The sequence below is a fragment of the Oncorhynchus masou genome, chromosome 29, assembly GCF_036934945.1.
Source record: "Oncorhynchus masou masou isolate Uvic2021 chromosome 29, UVic_Omas_1.1, whole genome shotgun sequence".
In the NCBI taxonomy this organism is placed as follows: Eukaryota; Metazoa; Chordata; class Actinopteri; order Salmoniformes; family Salmonidae; genus Oncorhynchus; species Oncorhynchus masou.
Window position 1 is genome coordinate 68,645,205 of NC_088240.1, and position 18,303 is coordinate 68,663,507.

The 18,303-nt window shown below is 43.1% G+C and overlaps 1 protein-coding gene across 3 annotated transcripts in view; it reads left to right on the forward strand.

Annotated features, from left to right (window-relative positions):
• LOC135520386 (oxidation resistance protein 1-like) overlaps nt 1-18,303 on the forward strand; it is a 204,260-nt gene that overhangs the window by 25,315 nt on the left and 160,642 nt on the right. For all 3 annotated transcript variants that reach the window (XM_064945905.1, XM_064945903.1, XM_064945906.1), the window contains exon 2: nt 1,383-1,470. In XM_064945905.1, the coding sequence (XP_064801977.1) occupies nt 1,454-1,470 (17 nt within the window). In that variant the 5' untranslated portion in view covers nt 1,383-1,453. The remainder of the gene's footprint in view (nt 1-1,382; nt 1,471-18,303) is intronic.

The window sequence follows — 18,303 nt, forward strand, 5'->3', positions numbered from 1 at the left end:
TTTAACATGATCTTTAGACCATTATTTTCATAAATAAAATCCAATTTGAATTTCCCCATGAATAGATGTTCGTGTTTCGACCAAATTGGTCTTCCCGATCCAGTGTTGGATGCTGGATGACGCGACAATACTTTCCTAACAAATACAATAATGTCCTCATGATCATCATCAACATGTGGTGACCATGTCGTAACCTAATAATAGCCAATAATATCCCTCTGATGGATGTGACCTTTAACCTAGTTGTTTGGTCTCTTTGCTGTCAGAGATAATGCCAGGGGCTTTTAACAATTCCCAGAAATAGCTGAATAATCCTTAATCCTCTGAGCTGAATTTCTACCAAGTCTCCTATGTAATAGTCCTCTAAACCAGGGTTCCTAAACTGTCCTGCCCCAGCACTACACAGCTGATTCAAATAATCAAAGCTTGATGATAAGTTGGTTATTTGAATCAGCTGTGTAGTGCTGGGCAAAAAACTAAAGGTGGACCCAGGGGGGCCCCAAGACCCAGTTTGGGAAACCCTGCTTTACAAAACTATCGGTTCTTAACGATTTACATGAGCTCTTAGTCATAATGCATATATTACAGTACATCATTGAGTAGAGTATGAATGATTGTGCGTGTGTGTGAGGGGTTCATTCTTTCTGCATCCGACTATAAATGTAAAGATACTCTAACCACACTAGTTTCACATCATCCTTTGGTGCTGGAGAGTGGCAGTTTCACTTGGGCTGAATTCCAAATCAAGCTGCTACCCTAGAGCTAAACTGAGCTGAGTGGCCCTGTCAGTCCATCAGTCAGGCAGCCTCAGTCCCCTCCCTTCTACTCTCCTCCTCCCCCACTCTTCTTATTACAGAGGAGAGGTTGAGAAGTGAGCCCCACATGGATCTGTCTGCATTAATTATTAAATCGTCTCCTCCACTGTGGTAACCTTTACAGAGCATGACAGGGCAGGAGGCTAAAGTCCCAGACATTATACTGGAGGGGAGGAACACACAGGAGCAGCAGAATATGTATGGATACTGTATCTGTGTGCACCACTTTGTATTACTGATTCAGTTTCCCGTTCAGACGAGGCCTAGTAAATGCAGAGTGACCTGTTGAAGTTGGCATGATGTACTGCACCTCCTGTACAACAATGTTGTTTTATAAACCATAGCTGTGTTTTGTGCACTGTGCCCCTCCTCTAGATGCCTAGTCAGTCTTCCACTGTCAGTTTGAGGGCAGGTAATTGGGGTTGTTTGGGGGGAGTGTTCGGTCATGCTACCTTGACAGCTCCTGGGTGACACTGGCATGCTGAAAATCTCACTGTGTGTTTGTGTTCTCTCTGTGTCTGTCTGTCTGTCTGTCTGTCTCTTTCCCCTCCTCTCTCCCCCTCTCAGGTCTACAGTCTGAAGGCTCAACCTCTCACCTAGAACAACCCTCTGAACAGCAGCAACAAGACATCGCCAAGATGTTCAGCACGAAAAGGTTAGAATGGCGTCACAGAGTTGTATATTTTTTGGTGCTATTGTGGGAAGGGGGGGGGGCTGTCACAGATCTCAGGGCATTTTAAAATGGCTTTGTCTGATACAAACTGACATTTCATGTCAGCTGTTTTTGTATTTTGGCTCATGTTTTGGAGCTGAATTTGACTTTAGGGAGAGAGGGGACTTTTGAGTTAATGTCAATACAAACTTTATTTTGCCTCTTTTCTATCACAAATAATGCCAGTTTAAAGGTGCCTAATTTATTAATAGTTATATTTGTTTCTATTTTAGTTATTCTTCTTGAAATATAATGTTATTGTTTCCATAAGACATGGAGACACACACACACACATACACACACACAATCAGACATCATCTGTAATGAAATGAAGCCAGGCATTAGTATTGCAAAAGAGATCATTAATTGCGTATGGATTACGTCCTGAAATATAATGAATATTCACCACTGGAACTCCTCCCTCATATTTTCAGAAGTACAAAAACACTCTCATCCCAGAATAAAATTAAACAAACTGCCTAGCTTGAATAATCACATAACAGTGCATGTTCTAACAGGAAGTTACAGCTAGTTCACAAAAATATATTAAATAATGGTCAAAGGCACCTTGCCTAACATCAGTGTTCAAAGAACCAATGGGAGTTCTCTGCCTCAGACGGTTTCTAAGAGCTTTGTCTAGATTATCCCCACATCATGTCAAATGCATGGTGGGAAACTATTTTGTACTGTGTTGAATGCTTCTAGAACGACAACTTGCTAATAGAGGGCTTTTAAGATAAGTACCGTATTAACTGAAATGAACTGAAATGTTAAGCTCCCAACCGTTTTGGTCTGGTGGGGTGAAATGATACCCATTTTCCTCTGGGACCATCCTGAAAATTACCGTAATTATCTTTATAGAAGGTCAGAAGATTTCCTGTGACGTTTTTTTTTTTTTGAAAAACGGCATTGCGACCTGATGATAATACAGTATATGAACATAAGATAAGATAATGTAATATAATATAATCAAGTGAAGGCGAGATGATTCACAGGGTGGATGAATCCCTTGGTGACGAGTCCTCCTTGATTGAATCGTCCCCTTGCCCACTGCTCCTCAGAACCCCATCATATCATGCTAATGACACAGCACACAATTTTCAGAAGCCACACTCTCTCTCCCTCTCTCTACAATCAAGCCTGGGCATACTGTACTCTTCATATGTATACCAGCTGATGGAAGTAATGGTCCCATCAAGGCCTAACACATTCCCCTGCTTACTGACAAGCCCACTTCATTAATGTCTAACGGCCTCTGTCACATGTAAAACAAACAGCCCTGTGTTGGTCATCAAATAACAAATCAATGTTGGTCATCAAATAGATTCTTCCTGAATTACATAATGTATGAAATTGACCTTTTCTGCTTCCTGTTGTAACGTAAGGCAGAAACTTACTGTATTTGTGACATTACAATGTTTTATCAACGTAAATCAAGTCAAGATTTTTAAGCACCTTGAACCTATTTCATACCAACAAACATTAAAACGTTGGAATTGTATTGTTGTTGTTTCTGTTGCACTTGTGGTGGTTGTGTTTTGGCTGAGTGGCGTATGAATGGGTGTTGTTCCTCTTTGTCCCGCCCTGAGACAAGCGCTGTGCTAAAATGAAGATGCAATTAGGATTTATAGACAGCATGACATACATGGTGGCAACACACAGGGAGTAGAGGTTTGTCGTGATTCTAGTCATGCATATGTAATGCATATAATCATGAGCAGGTTGTGTAACTTATGGTAAAACTAAGATACCTCATTGTCTTCAAGGGGACTGGATCAACTGAACAGATGACATGGATATGCTGAAAGTGAATATTTTATAGCAGCCCATCTTGAATATTCAGATTCTCAAACTCAATCCCATTTTGCTGAATATGAGACAAAGCGTACTTCTTCTGTTAAACTGCTGAATGAGCCAAAATACGACTGTGGAAATCTGGTTATCTGTCTAAAAGTCTGAGCTGCAACCCCTCCCCCGCACGCACACACTCAAACACAGTCACTGAAGCTTCCATCTGCATGCACACAGAGACTTTAATTAAAAGTATTTCATTAAACTTTAATCAGTCTCACGTCTGACAGAGTACTTTAGGCTACCTTGTATTTTATTGGAATGAAGTCTGGGACAGAGGAGAGGATGATAAATCTAGAACCTTCCCTTACTTAAGGAAAACACATTAGCCCTGTCTGTCTTTCATTACATTTACTATAACTTCCCTCTGATACCAGATAGACTGTTTTACTGTTATAGATGGGCCTAGAGCCCCAGAATCCAGTCACAGCTTAATCGGTCGTGTTTATACATACTCATTAAAAGGTAACTTGAGCCCCGTTAAATTTAGTCTTTCATCCAAGGGAACATTTATGGAGTGGAGAGCTGAATTACAGTTTTGTATCCAACTCATTAAAACTTTCCCCCGAAAGTCCTCCGCTAATGAAGCTATAGCTATAAATCTGGAACGGGGGGGAACAAAGAGAGGTCCCTATAATTCTCTGAGGTTGATGTCATTTGTATCTGTATTCTGTCTGGGGATATGCTCCTCGAATGAGGCTTGCCAGTGTTTACATGCCAAAATAGCCTGAGACGAATGAACGGTGAGGAGAGGCGAGTCGACCCAACCCCGGTACCACCTTCACTCCTCAGGTCGTTATTCAGCCATCATGCTGCCGTGCCCAAAATGGTCCTGAGACAATATTGACACAACCATTTATTTTTTATTTAACCTTTATTTAACCAGGTAGGCTAGTTGAGAACAAGTTCTCATTTGCAACTGCGACCTGGCCAAGGTAAAGTTATGCAGTTCGACACATACGACAACACAGAGTTACACATGGAGTAAACAAACACACAATCAATAATACAGTAGAAAAAGTCTATATACTGTCACGTTCGTCGTAAAGAGGAGATCAAAGCGCAGCGTGATTAGAATACATGTTATATACTTTAATAAAGACAGCCACTAAACAAACGTGCCACTATACTATAAATGTGCAAACACAGGCAACTAGACATAGACAATAACCCACAAAATACCCAAAGAAGATGGCTGCCTAAATATGGTTCCCAATCAGAGACAACGATAAACACCTGCCTCTAATTGAGAACCAATCTAGGCAACCATAGACATATATAAACACCTAGATGATATACAACCCCATAAACCTACAAAACCCCTAGACAGTACAAAAACACATACATCACCCATGTCACACCCTGACCTAACCAAAACAATAAAGAAAACAAAGACTATTCAGGTCAGGGCGTGACATATACCTCATGTGCAAATGAGGTAGGATAAGGGAGGTAAGGCAATAAATAGGCCATGGTGGCGAAGTAATTACAATATAGCAATTAAACACTGGAATGGTAGAATGTGCAGAAGATGAATGTGCAAGTAGAGATACTGGGGTGCAAAGGAGCAAGATAAATAAATAAATACAGTATGGGGACGAGGTTGTGGATGGGCTATTTGCAGATGGGCTATGTACAGAACGGATCTGTGAGCTGCTCTGACAGCTGGTGCTTAAAGCTAATGAGGGGGATATGAGTCTCCAGCTTCAGTGATTTTTGCAGTTCGTTACAGTCATTGGCAGCAGAGAACTGGAAGGAGATGTGGCCAAAGGAAGAAGTGGCTTCGGGGGTGACCAGTGAGATATACCTGCTGAGGCGCGTGCTACGGGTGGGTGCTGCTATGGTGACCTGTGAGCTGAGATAAGGCGGGGCTTTGCCTAGTAGAGACTTGTAGATGACTTGGAGCCAGTGGGTTTGGCAACGAGAATGAAGCGAGGGCCAGCCAACGAGAGCGTACAGGTCACAGTGGTGGGTAGTATATGGGGCTTTGGTGACAAAACGAATGGCACTGTGATAGACTGGATTCAATTTGTTGAGTAGAGTGTTGGAGGCTGTTTTGCAAATGACATCGCCGAAGTCGCGGATCGGTAGGATGGTCAATTTTACGAGGGTATGTTTGGCAGCATGAGTGAAGGATGCTTTTTTTGCGAAATAGGAAGCCGATTCTAGATTTCATTTTGGATTTGGAGATGTTTATTGTGAGTCTGGAAGGAGAGTTTACAGTCTAACCAGACACCTAGGTATTTGTAGTCCACATATTCTAAGTCAGAACCATCCAGAGTAGTGATGCGGACGGGCGGGTGGACGGAAGGAGTTGTATGGCATTGAAGCTCGTCTGGAGGTTAGTTAACACAGTGTCCAAAGAAGGGCCAGTGGTATACAGAATGGTATCGTCTGCGTAGAGGTGGATCAACGAATCACCAGCAGCAAGAGCGACATCATTGATGTATTCAGAGAAGAGAGTCGGCCTTCCGATTTGACACACTGAACTCTATCAGAGAAGTAGTTGGTGAATCAGGCGAGGCAATCATTTGAGAAACCAAGGCTGTTGAGGCTGCCAATAAGAATGCAGTGATTGACAGAGTCGAAAGCCTTGGCCAGGTCAATGAATACGGCTGCACAGTAATGTCTCTTATCCATGGCGGTTATGATATCGTTTAGGACCTTGAGCGTGGCTGAGGTGCACCCATGACCAGCTCTGAAACCAGATTGCATAGCGAGAAGGTACGGTGGGATTCGAAATGGTCGGTAATCTGTTTGTTAACTTGGCTTTCGAAGACCTTAGAATGGCCGGGCAGGATAGATATAGGTTTGTAGCAGTTTGGGTCTAGAGTGTCTCCTCTTTTTAAGAGGGGGATGACCGTGGCAGCTTTCCAATCTATGGGAATCTCAGACGATACAAAAGAGAGGTTGAACAGGCTAGTAATAGAGGGTTGTAACAATTTTGGAAAAAAACAACATTTGACCTCTGTCATTGCCAACAAAGGGTATATAACAAAGTATAGAGATATACTTTTGTTATTGACCAAATACTTATTTTCCACCATAATTTCCAAATAAATTCATTAAAAATCCTACAATGTGATTTTCTGGATTTCTTTTCTCTCATTTTGTCTGTCATAGTTGAAGTGTACCTATAATGAAAATTACAGGCCTCTCTCATCTTTTTAAGTGGGAGAACTTGCACAATTGGTGGCTGACTAAATACTTTTTGCCCCACTGTATATCTGTTCCTGGTTCTACATTTTTTGAATGAGGCATGTTTATTTAAGATGGTGAGTAAAGGCACTTTTAAAGAATAACCAGGCATCCTCTACTGACGGGATGAGGTCATTATCCTTCCAGGATACCCGGGCCAGGTCGATTAGAAAGGCCTGCTCGCTGGAGTGTTTTAGGGAGTGTTTGACAGTGATGAGGAGTGGTCTTTTGACTGCAGACCCATTACGGATGCAGGCAATGAGGCAGTGATCGCTGAGATCTTGGTTGAAAAAAGCAGAGGAGTTTTTGGAGGGAAGTTGGTTAGGAAAGTATCTATGAGGGTGCCCGTGTTTATAGATTTGGGGTTGTACCTGGTGGGTTCATTGATCATCTGTGTGAGATTGAGGGCATCAACCTTAGATTATAGGATGGCCAGGGTGTTAAGCATGTCACAGTTTAGGTCACCCCAACAGCACGAGCTCTGAAGATAGATGGGAGGCAATCAATTAACATATGGTGTCCAAGGCACAGCTGTGGGCAGATGGGGTCTATAGCAAGTGGCAACGGTGAGAGACTTGTTTCTGGAAAGGTGGATTTTTAAAAGTAGAAGCTCGAATTGTTTGGGTACAGACCTGGATAGTAAGACAGAACTCTGCGGGCTATCTCTGCAGTAGATTGCGACACCGCCCCCTTAGGCAGTTCTATCTTGTTGGAAGATGTTATAGTTAGGGATGGAAATGTCAGGGATTTTGGTGGTCTTCCTAAGCCAGGATTCAGACACGGCTAGGACAACCGGGTTGGCAGAGTGTGCTAAAGCAGTGAACAAAACAAACTTAGGGAGAAGGCTTCTAATGTTAACATGCATGAAACCAAGGCTTTTACAGTTACAGAATTCAACAAATGAGAGCACCTGGGGAGTAGGAGTGGAACTAGGCACTGCAGGGACTGGATTAACCTCTACATCACCAGAGGAACAGAGGAGGAGTAGGATAAGGGTATGGCTAAAGGCTATCAGGACTGGTCGTCTAGTGCGTTCGGAGCAGAGAGTAAAAGAAGCAGGTTTCTGGGCGCGATAGAATAGATTCAAGGTGTAATGTACAGCTAAAGGTATGGTAGGATGTGAGTACATTGGAGGTAAACCTAGCCATTGAGTAATGATGAGAGAGATATTGTCTCTAAAGACGTTTAAACCAGGTCACCGCATATGTGGGAGGTGGAACTAAATGGTTGGTTAAGGCACATTGAGCAGGGCTAGAGGCTCTACAGTGAAATAAGACAATAATCACTAACCAGGACAGTAATGGACAAGGCATATTGATATTAGGGAGAGGCATGCGTAGCCGAGTGCTCATAGGGGTCCAGTGAGTGGTTGGGCTGGCTGGAGACACAGCGATTCAGACAGCTAGCAGGCCGGGGATAGCAAGCTAGCAGAAGGGCCTTAGAGGGACGTCTTGACGGAGGAAAGTCTGTTTTAGCCTCCGCATGCGGTGACTTCGATAGACCAGTCGTGATGGATTAGTAGGGTTCCGAGTAGCAGAAGGGTCCAAGTCCAATTGGCAAAATAGGTATAGTGGCCCAAGAAATTGGCCGATGGATCTATACAGCTAACAGTCCAATATGCTCTAGACAGCTAGCGGGCCGCGGTTAGCAGCTAGCGGGCCGCGGCTAGCATATCGGCTTTCAGGGGATGTCGCGAGGTAGAGGCCAGTTGAGTAACCCCTCGAGCAGATTACGTCGTAGGCCAGTTGTGAAGGATCGGCGGGGTTCCGTGCCCCATACCGGCAGTAGAAGGGGTCCGGGTATTGTAGCCCAGGAGTGGCTAATGGGCCTCTTTAGCTAGCCGGGAGAAAGGGCCTAGCATGGGCTAGCTCCAGGCTAATTGGTCCTTGCTTCGAGACCAACGTTATCCAGGAGTAGTCACTCGGATAGCAGCTAGCTAGCTGCGTTGATCCAGGTGAAAACATCCAGACATATCTCAGCTCCGATCTCAAATCTTCCCAAATCCTCATTATATCCTTCTTGGGGCTGGAAGAGGTGGTCTAATTCCAGTTTTGGGTCATTCGTGGCCTCTGATTGTTACCTCACGGCTGTTTACTGTCATGGGATTCATCCCAAATGGCACACTATTTTAAGATAATTGGTCGAAGGTAGTGCACTATATGGGGAATAGGGTGCCATTTAGGACACACCCCTTGGAGCAGGAACAGGAGGAAGCTGTCTGCCCTGTATGTCCTGTTGGTTTATGGCTCTGTTGCTGTCTGTTTGTTGAGAGGTCTTGGTAATGATCTGTTGCTGTCTGTTTGTTGAGAGGTCTTGGTAATGATCTGTTGCTCTCTGTTTGTTGAGAGGTCTTGGTAATGATCTGTTGCTGTCTGTTCGTTGAGAGGTCTTGGTAATGATCTGTTGCTGTCTGTTTGTTGAGAGGTCTTGGTAATGATCTGTTGCTCTCTGTTTGTTGAGAGATCTTGGTAATGATCTGTTGCTGTCTGTTCGTTGAGAGATCTTGGTAATGATCTGTTGCTGTCTGTTTGTGGAAAGGTCTTGGTAATGATCTGTTGCTGTCTGTTTATTGAAAGGTCTTGGTAATGCTGAGTCAAGCTGTCATGCTTGGTTGCTTCCATTGTGGGCTGTAATGAAATTACTACAACAATATGAGTGGGACTCATTAGTTGTGGATGGACACAGACACAGACTGAGCCTAGGAGTCTGTTTAAATATGTTTGATGCTTTAATATGGCTGAGTGGCACTGAGTATGAATAAATGACAACTTCACAGGTGGGATGTTTCATGGATATTCAGCATAGAGAAAAACATCTTCCTGAATGGATGTACCTGATTTTGTCTCTATCATTCACAACAATGACTGACAGAGTAATGTATTCCTGTATTGCCTTTCTTCGATAATGAACATGATTTAACATGTCCTATTTGACCTTGATAACGTTGTTCGCAAGGACATTACAGACTACATACAGCCCTAGAAGACAATTAGCCTACTTGATGTGTCACATCATCAAAACTTCTAGTTAGGGTGGGCCACATCATCAAAACCTCTAGTTAAGATGTGTCACATCATTAAAATGTCTAGTTAGGATATGTCACATCATTTAACATCTACTTAGGATGTGTCACATCATCACAACTTCTAGCTAAGGAATCCATAAGAAAGGGTATATAATAAACAGAATAACAGATACAACATTGACATCCACCCCACCCCACCCACACATGAATGCAAACACACACATACACACACTCACAAACACACACGCAAACCCCTTGCACTTAATGAGTTATTTATGCAGTGGTGGGGGACAGGAGAACGGTCCCCTGTGATCACCAGAGGGGATGTTTAAACCCTGCCAAGGCCTGCTGGATGAAGAGACCACCGCGGTAGCTCCAATTTCTCCGATTGCTCTGACGCCTGGTCCAGACCTCCTCACTGACCTTGGGAATCTGGGCAACAAAGTACATGTAGTTTGTACATGAAAGACATGAAATCATTGAGATGCAGGTCAGCCAGCTTCATCATTCAGAGATGATTTATGTTGGGGGGTGTTTGTATTCGTTAATTTGAACCCTCTTCTTGTGGTGCCTGAGCCTGGCAACAGCGGCAACAGCATAGCAGCTCATAAGGAGTGACTACAGTAGTGTTAGCTAACATGGGGAGTGACAGCAGCACTAGTACTGCCTGAGGACCGCTAACTCTGAGGGAAAGTGATGAGGGAAGGGTTTGACTCTGAGAGAGGAAAGGGACCTATTAGGTGACAGTATCGTTTGTCATGGGACACATCATCTCTGGGGCTGTAGATTCCATTTTAGAATTCAGACCCTGAGGAGGGCAAAGAGGATGTGTGGTTGCAGTCTGTCCTTCTCACTGTCTCACTGTGCACAAGACTAGGATATAAGGATAGACTAACAGTAAAATAATATGCCATATGAATTAGGGCTGGGAATTGCCAGAGACCTCACAGTACGATATTACTATATATTACTCTCTTCTATTTAAAAAAGAAGAGAGAACAGTTATGAAGGAAAAATACTGGAGTCTAAATTAAAATAATATTGTGATATTGTCAAAATGATTTGCCAACCATCGTCAAATATAATATCCCGATATTTGACCATGTTGATCCCCCCCTTCCCCCATTATTAGTATGAACTAGAGCAAACTTTACAGGTAAGTGCATTAGGTCACACTCACATTCAACATCATCACTGATATGCAGTGTAACTTTGTCGGCTAAAACCCCCGATCATTTCCTCTGAAAGTACTGTGGAAAAGTACTATCAGATACTGTAATGTGTTGTGGGTCTTATTGCTTATTGATGGACAGCAGAAACAGCAGGTGTGGACTGGCTCAAGTGTTCCATTGATCTGCCAGGCTATTAATGGAACATTGTTGTCTAGCATGTTGTCTATCTACCACTGTAGACTGTCTACAAGGACTGACTGGCCCTTGCCGTGTCTCACGTTGTCTACCACTGGTGCCTTATGTACCTGGGTTGACTGTGAGGAAGTGTGTTTGTGCTGCTTTGCTAACTCCTACGTGGCCATTGTTAGGTGACACCCTCTATTGTCACCGGACCACATCCAGTGGATGGCTGGTGATTGGAGGCTTTAAGATCAGACAGTAAGGAGTTCAGTCTCTTCAATAAAAACTCTGCCTTCTGTTTCTTTCTCTGGAGCTAAAACGAATGTTAATCTGCTTACATGTCTGTGAAGATAGCAAAGAGGCCCCTGGGTTTCATTTAGCCTTTTCCCCCTCGAATATTACCCATACAATTTGACAGGCGGCCAGGAGAAAGCATGGTGTCATGCATGGGATGGATGTAGAGTGGTTTGAGAGCCACACTGCTGTTTCCTCTCTAGCTCATGCTGGGGTAACTGAGCCTTGTTGGCAAGCCTTCCACGGCCACCAGCTGAGGAAATTTGTATGCAGCTATATTTAGAAAACTGTATTTTACAGGATTACTTTTCATTCTCCATTTCTGACTTCAAAGGAGGAGCTTGGCCCCTGCTGGATGTATGGTTCTGAAAGGGTTCTAGTTCTAGTGCACTGTTCTGTTCTATGTTCCATTCTATTTGTCAGATCTGTTTTCCATCGCTCCCAGGCTTCCAACTGATCAATTCTAATCTCTAAGCCTCTGCTTTTCCCCCTGCTTTTAAATCTATTAAATTAAATATGGAATGAATTTGCTGATTGCAGGTCAGTGTATTAGTGCCTTAGCTTGCAGCTAAGGTTCACATATTGTGGAGTGAATACCAAAAACTGCCTACAGAACTGTTGGCCTTCAACTTTGAAGAAACCAATGACTCATTACTACTTAAAGTGCTCCATTCTACTTTATTGACTGCTGTTGAAAAGTCAATGAGCTTTGCTACATAAGCTATATAGCAGGCTTCATTATAGCAGGCTTCATTATAGCAGGCGTCATTATAGCAGGCTTCATTATAGCAGGCTTCATTATAGCAGGCTTCATTATAGCAGGCTTCATTATAGCAGGCGTCATTATAGCAGGCTTCATTATAGCAGGCTTCATTATAGCAGGCGTCATTATAGCAGGCTTCATTATAGCAGGCTTCATTATAGCAGGCTTCATTATAGCAGGCTTCATTATAGCAGGCTTCATTATAGCAGGCTTCATTATAGCAGGCGTCATTATAGCAGGCTTCATTATAGCAGGCTTCATTATAGCAGGCTTCATTATAGCAGGCTTCATTATAGCAGGCTTCATTATAGCAGGCGTCATTATAGCAGGCTTCATTATAGCAGGCTTCATTATAGCAGGCTTCATTATAGCAGGCTTCATTATAGCAGGCTTCATTATAGCAGGCGTCATTATAGCAGGCTTCATTATAGCAGGCTTCATTATAGCAGGCTTCATTATAGCAGGCTTCATTATAGCAGGCTAACCTAAATTGCATTTGATCACATTTTCCTGATACTTTTTTTTCACGCTATTTAACATAGTCGACTGCTGTACAGGATGTGGCATCACAATGGTAGAACGTTTTGACTAAAATCCACACATCTCAGGGGACGAAAGAAGTGGCCCTTGGGGGGTTTGATTGTGAACATTCCCTAGTTAAACCGAGGGAAAATCTTGTTCCCCTGCAAGCCCTGAGCACCACCACCTTGGGCATGTTGGCATATTGTTGTGGCATGATGCCAGGCAACCCATGGCGCTTTCAGCTAGTACCACCCCTGCCTCCTCCCCTCTCATCCTCCCTCCTCATCCTCCTCGTTGGGTGAAAGCACTGTAGCAGCTGGTCCATCGGGGCCAGTGCGTCCCGTGGTGAACACCTAGGAAGAGTCAAATGAACATGTGATTTCATTACTCACATGAAACACCAGCAGGTCTCAATGCCGGCCAGAGGGCAAACTAAACGCTGCCGTCAGAAACAGGAAAACGGATATTGTTGTATTACATGAGCTACTGTAGTAAATTACCTTTCAGAAACAAATTAGAATTCCAATTCTCAAAGCTTTGGTCTTTTAGTGTAATGTATACTGTCTATTTTTTAAATGAGCTATATGTTTCTCTTTCATACGTTCTCTATATCTCTTTGTTACAGTAATATGGGATGGTTTTTGTTAATACAGATTGTGACATCAGTAGCAACAGAGTAGAGAGGGCAGAGAGAGTAGAGAATAAAGAGAGGGAGTGAGAGAGAGCAGAGAGAGAAATCATGAAAAAATAAAATATATAATTACTTGACACATTGGAAAGAATTTACCAAAAAACAGAGCAAACTGGAATTCTATTTGGCCCTAAACAGAGAGTACACCGTGGCAGAATACCTGACCACTGTGACTGACCCACAATTAAGGAAAGCTTTCACTATGTACAGACTCAGTGAGCATAGCCTTGCTATTGAGAAAGGTTGCCATATGCAGACCTGGCTCTCAAGAGAAAATAGGCTATGTGCACATTGCCCACAAAATGAGGTGGAAACTAAGCTGCACCTCTTAACCTCCTGCCAAATGTAAGACCATATTAGACACATATTTCCCTGAGATTACACAGACCCACAAAATTTCCAAAACAAATCCAATTTTGATAAACTCCCCATATCTACTGGGTGAAATTCCACAGTGTGCCATCACAGCAGCAAGATTTGTAATCTGTTGCCACAGGAAAAGGGCAACCAGTGAAGAACAAACACCATTGTAAATACAACCCATATTTATGATTATTTTCCCTTTTGTACTTTAACTATTTGCACATCATTATAACACTGTACATAATATGACATAATATGACGTTTGAAATGTGCCTATTATTTTGAAACTTGTTAGTGTAATCTTTACTGTTCATTTTTTTATTGATTATTTAACTTTTGTTTATGATCTATTTCACTTGTTTTGGCAATATAAACATAGGTTTCCCATGCCAATAAAGCCCTCTGAATAGAATTGAATTGAGAGAGACAGAACACCTCCGGGCGAGTTGGGTGGCAGGATGTTTGTTAAGCATGGTAATTGGTAGTGTGAAGGATACCAGGGAGAATTATGGCTCTTCAAAGATCTGCTATAGCTACTGCAAGTCTCTCTCTCTCTCTTTGTCTCTCTCTCTCTCTTTGTCTCTCTCTCTTTCTCCATCTCTCTCTCTCTTCGTCTGCACTTTCACTTTCATCCCCCCAGATCAAATCATTTAATATATTATATAAGGACAGATTAGAAAGCTGTGGGCCCAAATAAGCGTCTTCAAACAGTTATACGATTCGGATGTGGGAAGGGAAACGCATGAATGGCTGGCTATCTTTTTTCAATTTGCTGACTGCTGTGACATTTTGCAATGGTGGGAAAAAGTACAGCAGCTCTTCGCCAGCTGCTTTTGATTGATGTTGGCTGAGCTCATCCTTATCTGACAGGATCCATTTAAATAGGAATCTTTTTTCATTTACCACGTTGCCCAAAGTGGATGTTTTTCTAACTGGGGATCTGACCTTACTGGGGGTCTGACCTGTATGATCTATGGGAGGAGATGGAATGCACAGAACCTTCTAAACGGCTATAACACACAGAGAATCACCAGGCAGCTCTGTCTAGGTGTGATAGGTACACCTGGTGCATTCTGATGCATGTAGTTTTGATTTATGTATGAGCCAGATGGCATTGTGAAGGTTTTCTGAAGGTAATATTTTACGATGATGAAAAGCCTCTACACATGTTGCCTCGAGACGTCAAGCTCTCATATAGTAAACAATATAGTTTACGTCACATCACTGTATGGGCAATAACAGGGACAGGTGTTGAAATACACTATAGGTAGAAAAGCATGTGGACACCCCTTCAAATTAGTGGATTCAGCTACTGTATGTAGTATGTCTAAATACCATGGATTACCAAAAGTATGTGGACACCTGCTCGTCGAACATCTCATTCCAAAATCATGGGCATTAATATGGAGTTGGTCCTCTCTTTGCTGCTATAACAGCCTCCACTCTTCTGGGAAGGCTTTCCACTGGATGTTGGGACATTGCTGCGGGGACTTCTTACATTTAGCCACAAGAGCATTAGTGAGGTCAGGCGCTGATGTAGGCCTGGCTCACAGTCAGTGTTCCAATTCATCCCAAAGGTGTTCGATGGGGTTGAGATCAGGGCTCTGTGCAGGCCAGTCAAGTTCTTCCACACCAATCTCGACAAACCATTTCTATATGGACCTCACTTTGTGCATGAGGGCATTGTCATGCTGAAAGAGGAAAGGGCCTTCCCCAAACTGTTGCCACAAAGTTGGAAGCACAGAATTGTCTAGAATGTCATTGTGTGTTGTAGCGTTAAGATTTCCCTTCACTGGATCTAAGGGGCCTAGCACAAACGATGAAAAACTGCCCCAGACCATTATTTGTTCTCCACCAAACTTTACAGTTGGCGCTATGCATTTGAGCAGGTAGTGTTCTCCTGGCATCCGCCAAACCCGTCAGTCCGTCAGACTGCCAGATGGTGAAGCGTGATTCATCTCTCCAGAGAACGTGTTTCCACTGCTCCAGTCCAATCGCGGCAAGCTTTACACCACTCCAGCCAACGCTTGGCATTGCGCATTGTGATCTTAGGCTTGTGTGCAGCTGCTTGGCCATAGAAACCCATTTCATGAAGCTCCCGACAAACAGTTCTGGTGCTGACGTTGCTTCCACAGTCGGTTTGGAACTCGGTAGTGAGTGTTGCAACCAAGGACAGACTATTTTTACACACTTCAGCACTCCCCAGTCCTGTCTTGTGAGCTTGTGTGGTCTACCACTTCGCGGCTAAGCCGTTGTTACTCACTTCACAATAACAGCACCTATAGTTGATAAACTGACTTGTTGGAAAAGTGACATCCTATGACGGTTCCACATTGAAGGTCACTGAGTTCTCCATTAAGGCCATTCTACTGCCAATGTCTGTCTATGGAGATTGCATGGCTCTGTGCTCAATTTCATACACCTGCAACGTGTGTGGCAGAAATAACCAAATTCACTCATTTGAAGCGGTGTCCACATACCATTGTATATAGAGTGTTTATATACTGAGTGTATGAACACCTTCCTAATATTGAGTTGCACACCCCCCCACCCCGAATAGCCTCAATTCGTCAGGGAATGGACTCTACAAGATGTCGAAAGTGTTCCACAGGGTTGCTGGCCCATGTTGACTCCAATGCTTTCCACAGTTGTGTCAAGTTGGCTGGATGTCCTCTGTGGACCATTCTTGATACACACGAGAAAGTGTTATTTTTTATTTGCAAATGAAATGAAGCAAAGAAAACTACTGTACAGTACTTTAAAACTTGTATGGTTTAAAAATGTTTTAGTGTTCAAATCACAGTGGCATTCCCAGGGTGAGGAGAGGATGAGGAGAAGGTGAGAAGGGGGTGATGGTGTGTGGTATTGGCCAGAAGGCCAATTAGATCATCTCAGCCACTGAGATGGTTGAGTTTAGTGGAAGGCTAAGGTACGCTAGCTAGCATAGCGACGGAAAGCCATCGCAGTACATCAACACTCTGACTCTTTCACAGAGCTGGCAGCTCTCTCTGTTCTCACCCCAGAACACTAGCAGAAAGTGGCTTGGCAAAGCTGAAGTGATTGGAAGGGTTCTCCTCACATGAGGTCCAAATGGCACCCTATTCCCTATGTAGTGCACTTCTTTTGGTCAAAATTAGTGCACTAAATAGGGTATAGGGTGCCATTTGAGGCATAGACCCTCTCCAGTCAGGCTAATATCACTCCTGTTCATGTCTGAGGAGAGCGAGAGGAGCTGAATGAAGAGGACAAAAGCAGTGGAAGTGGACCCAAACAAATAGATCTACTGAGATACTGACATATCAAGCCATTACCAAACCCACGGTTATTACGGTTTTGGGTTTATGGTTTGGTTCAGTTACGGTACAGCGGGAAACTTTAACTTTTTGTTTATTTGGCAAAAGACGCTAAACTAAGAAGCACCCTATTTGTGGCCCAAGTCTATTTTCTGTGACAGCATTCACAATGTTCCTGACATTGTCTGTTGTGACATGGATTGTTATGTTTGGCCTCTAAAGTAGAGGTCTTTACGGGTCCAAAAATGTGACCCTGTTCTGAAATGGACCTGGGGATTTTCCACCAGACTCGATATGCATAAATACATGTTTTAGTATAGAGACTCGTTCCTAACGGAAAATTCAATTTGTAAACTACTTTATTAACCTGAGCTGATAAAGCGTCAAGGGAATGAGAGGTGCCACTCTAGCAGGCGGTGTGTTCCTGTCTCACAGGAGCACAGGAGCAAGGAGGAGGGAGAGACAGAAAGCCACCTTTACCAAGCCGACTCGCACTGGTAACTTCCAGCTTGTCATTGCTAGGTTATTAATCATCCAACATGATTACGTAGTACCTGTCCTGACTGCATCAAACAAAGAGAAGTTATTTAGCTAACTGATCTAGCTAGCTAGGCTAATTGAGGGTTCATGCTCTTTCTACTGTCCAATAACAACACCTCAGATAGTAGCAGCCTACCTGTTGGCTCTTTTCAGTTTTAGCATTTCCTTCTCCTTTCACTTTTAATTAGATCATTTTAATCCCATCGTCCATTGATTAGATAATCTCCTCATTTGTTTTGTGACACACGGAGGCTCTATAACAACAACAACACGCTCTTCTCGGTACTCTGCATAGGTTATTCTCGTTGAGCAGTGGCAACATAATGTTAACGTTTTGATCCACAACGCTCTGTCCAACGCCATTGTAATCGACTGTGAAGCCAAAATGTTCCTAAACTAGAGATTTAAATGATGACAGAGGCTCCTTAAATTCTGGTTTATTTACCCCATCCACTCGCCATCGTACAGAACTAGTTCCTGGCTGCACCTCACAAAATTATAGTTTTAAATGCACCAGTTAAGATTAGAATGTTTATTACAACCTGCGCATAGGCTCTTGTTAGTTGTTTTATCGGAATAGCCTACAATGTTTTTTTCAGCGCAATGGTATACAAGGCAGCCTAGGCATAGTTTATAGGCCTCGTTATTTTTTTATTATATAATCATTCTGGTTCAAGAGGTCCCCATACTGAACGATTCATTAATAATGGTTCTTGACAAATTCTGCCCACTGGTCTGACGTCTATTTTAAATAAACCGTTTTTTCCCCATCCGTCTATTCCCTGACTGACTTCCGTTAGATTCACATCACAACTTTATCCCCCGTTCTGTTCTGTTCCCAGCTCCCTCCCTAGGGGCTGGGCGGTGACTCATCAGAGAGAGAA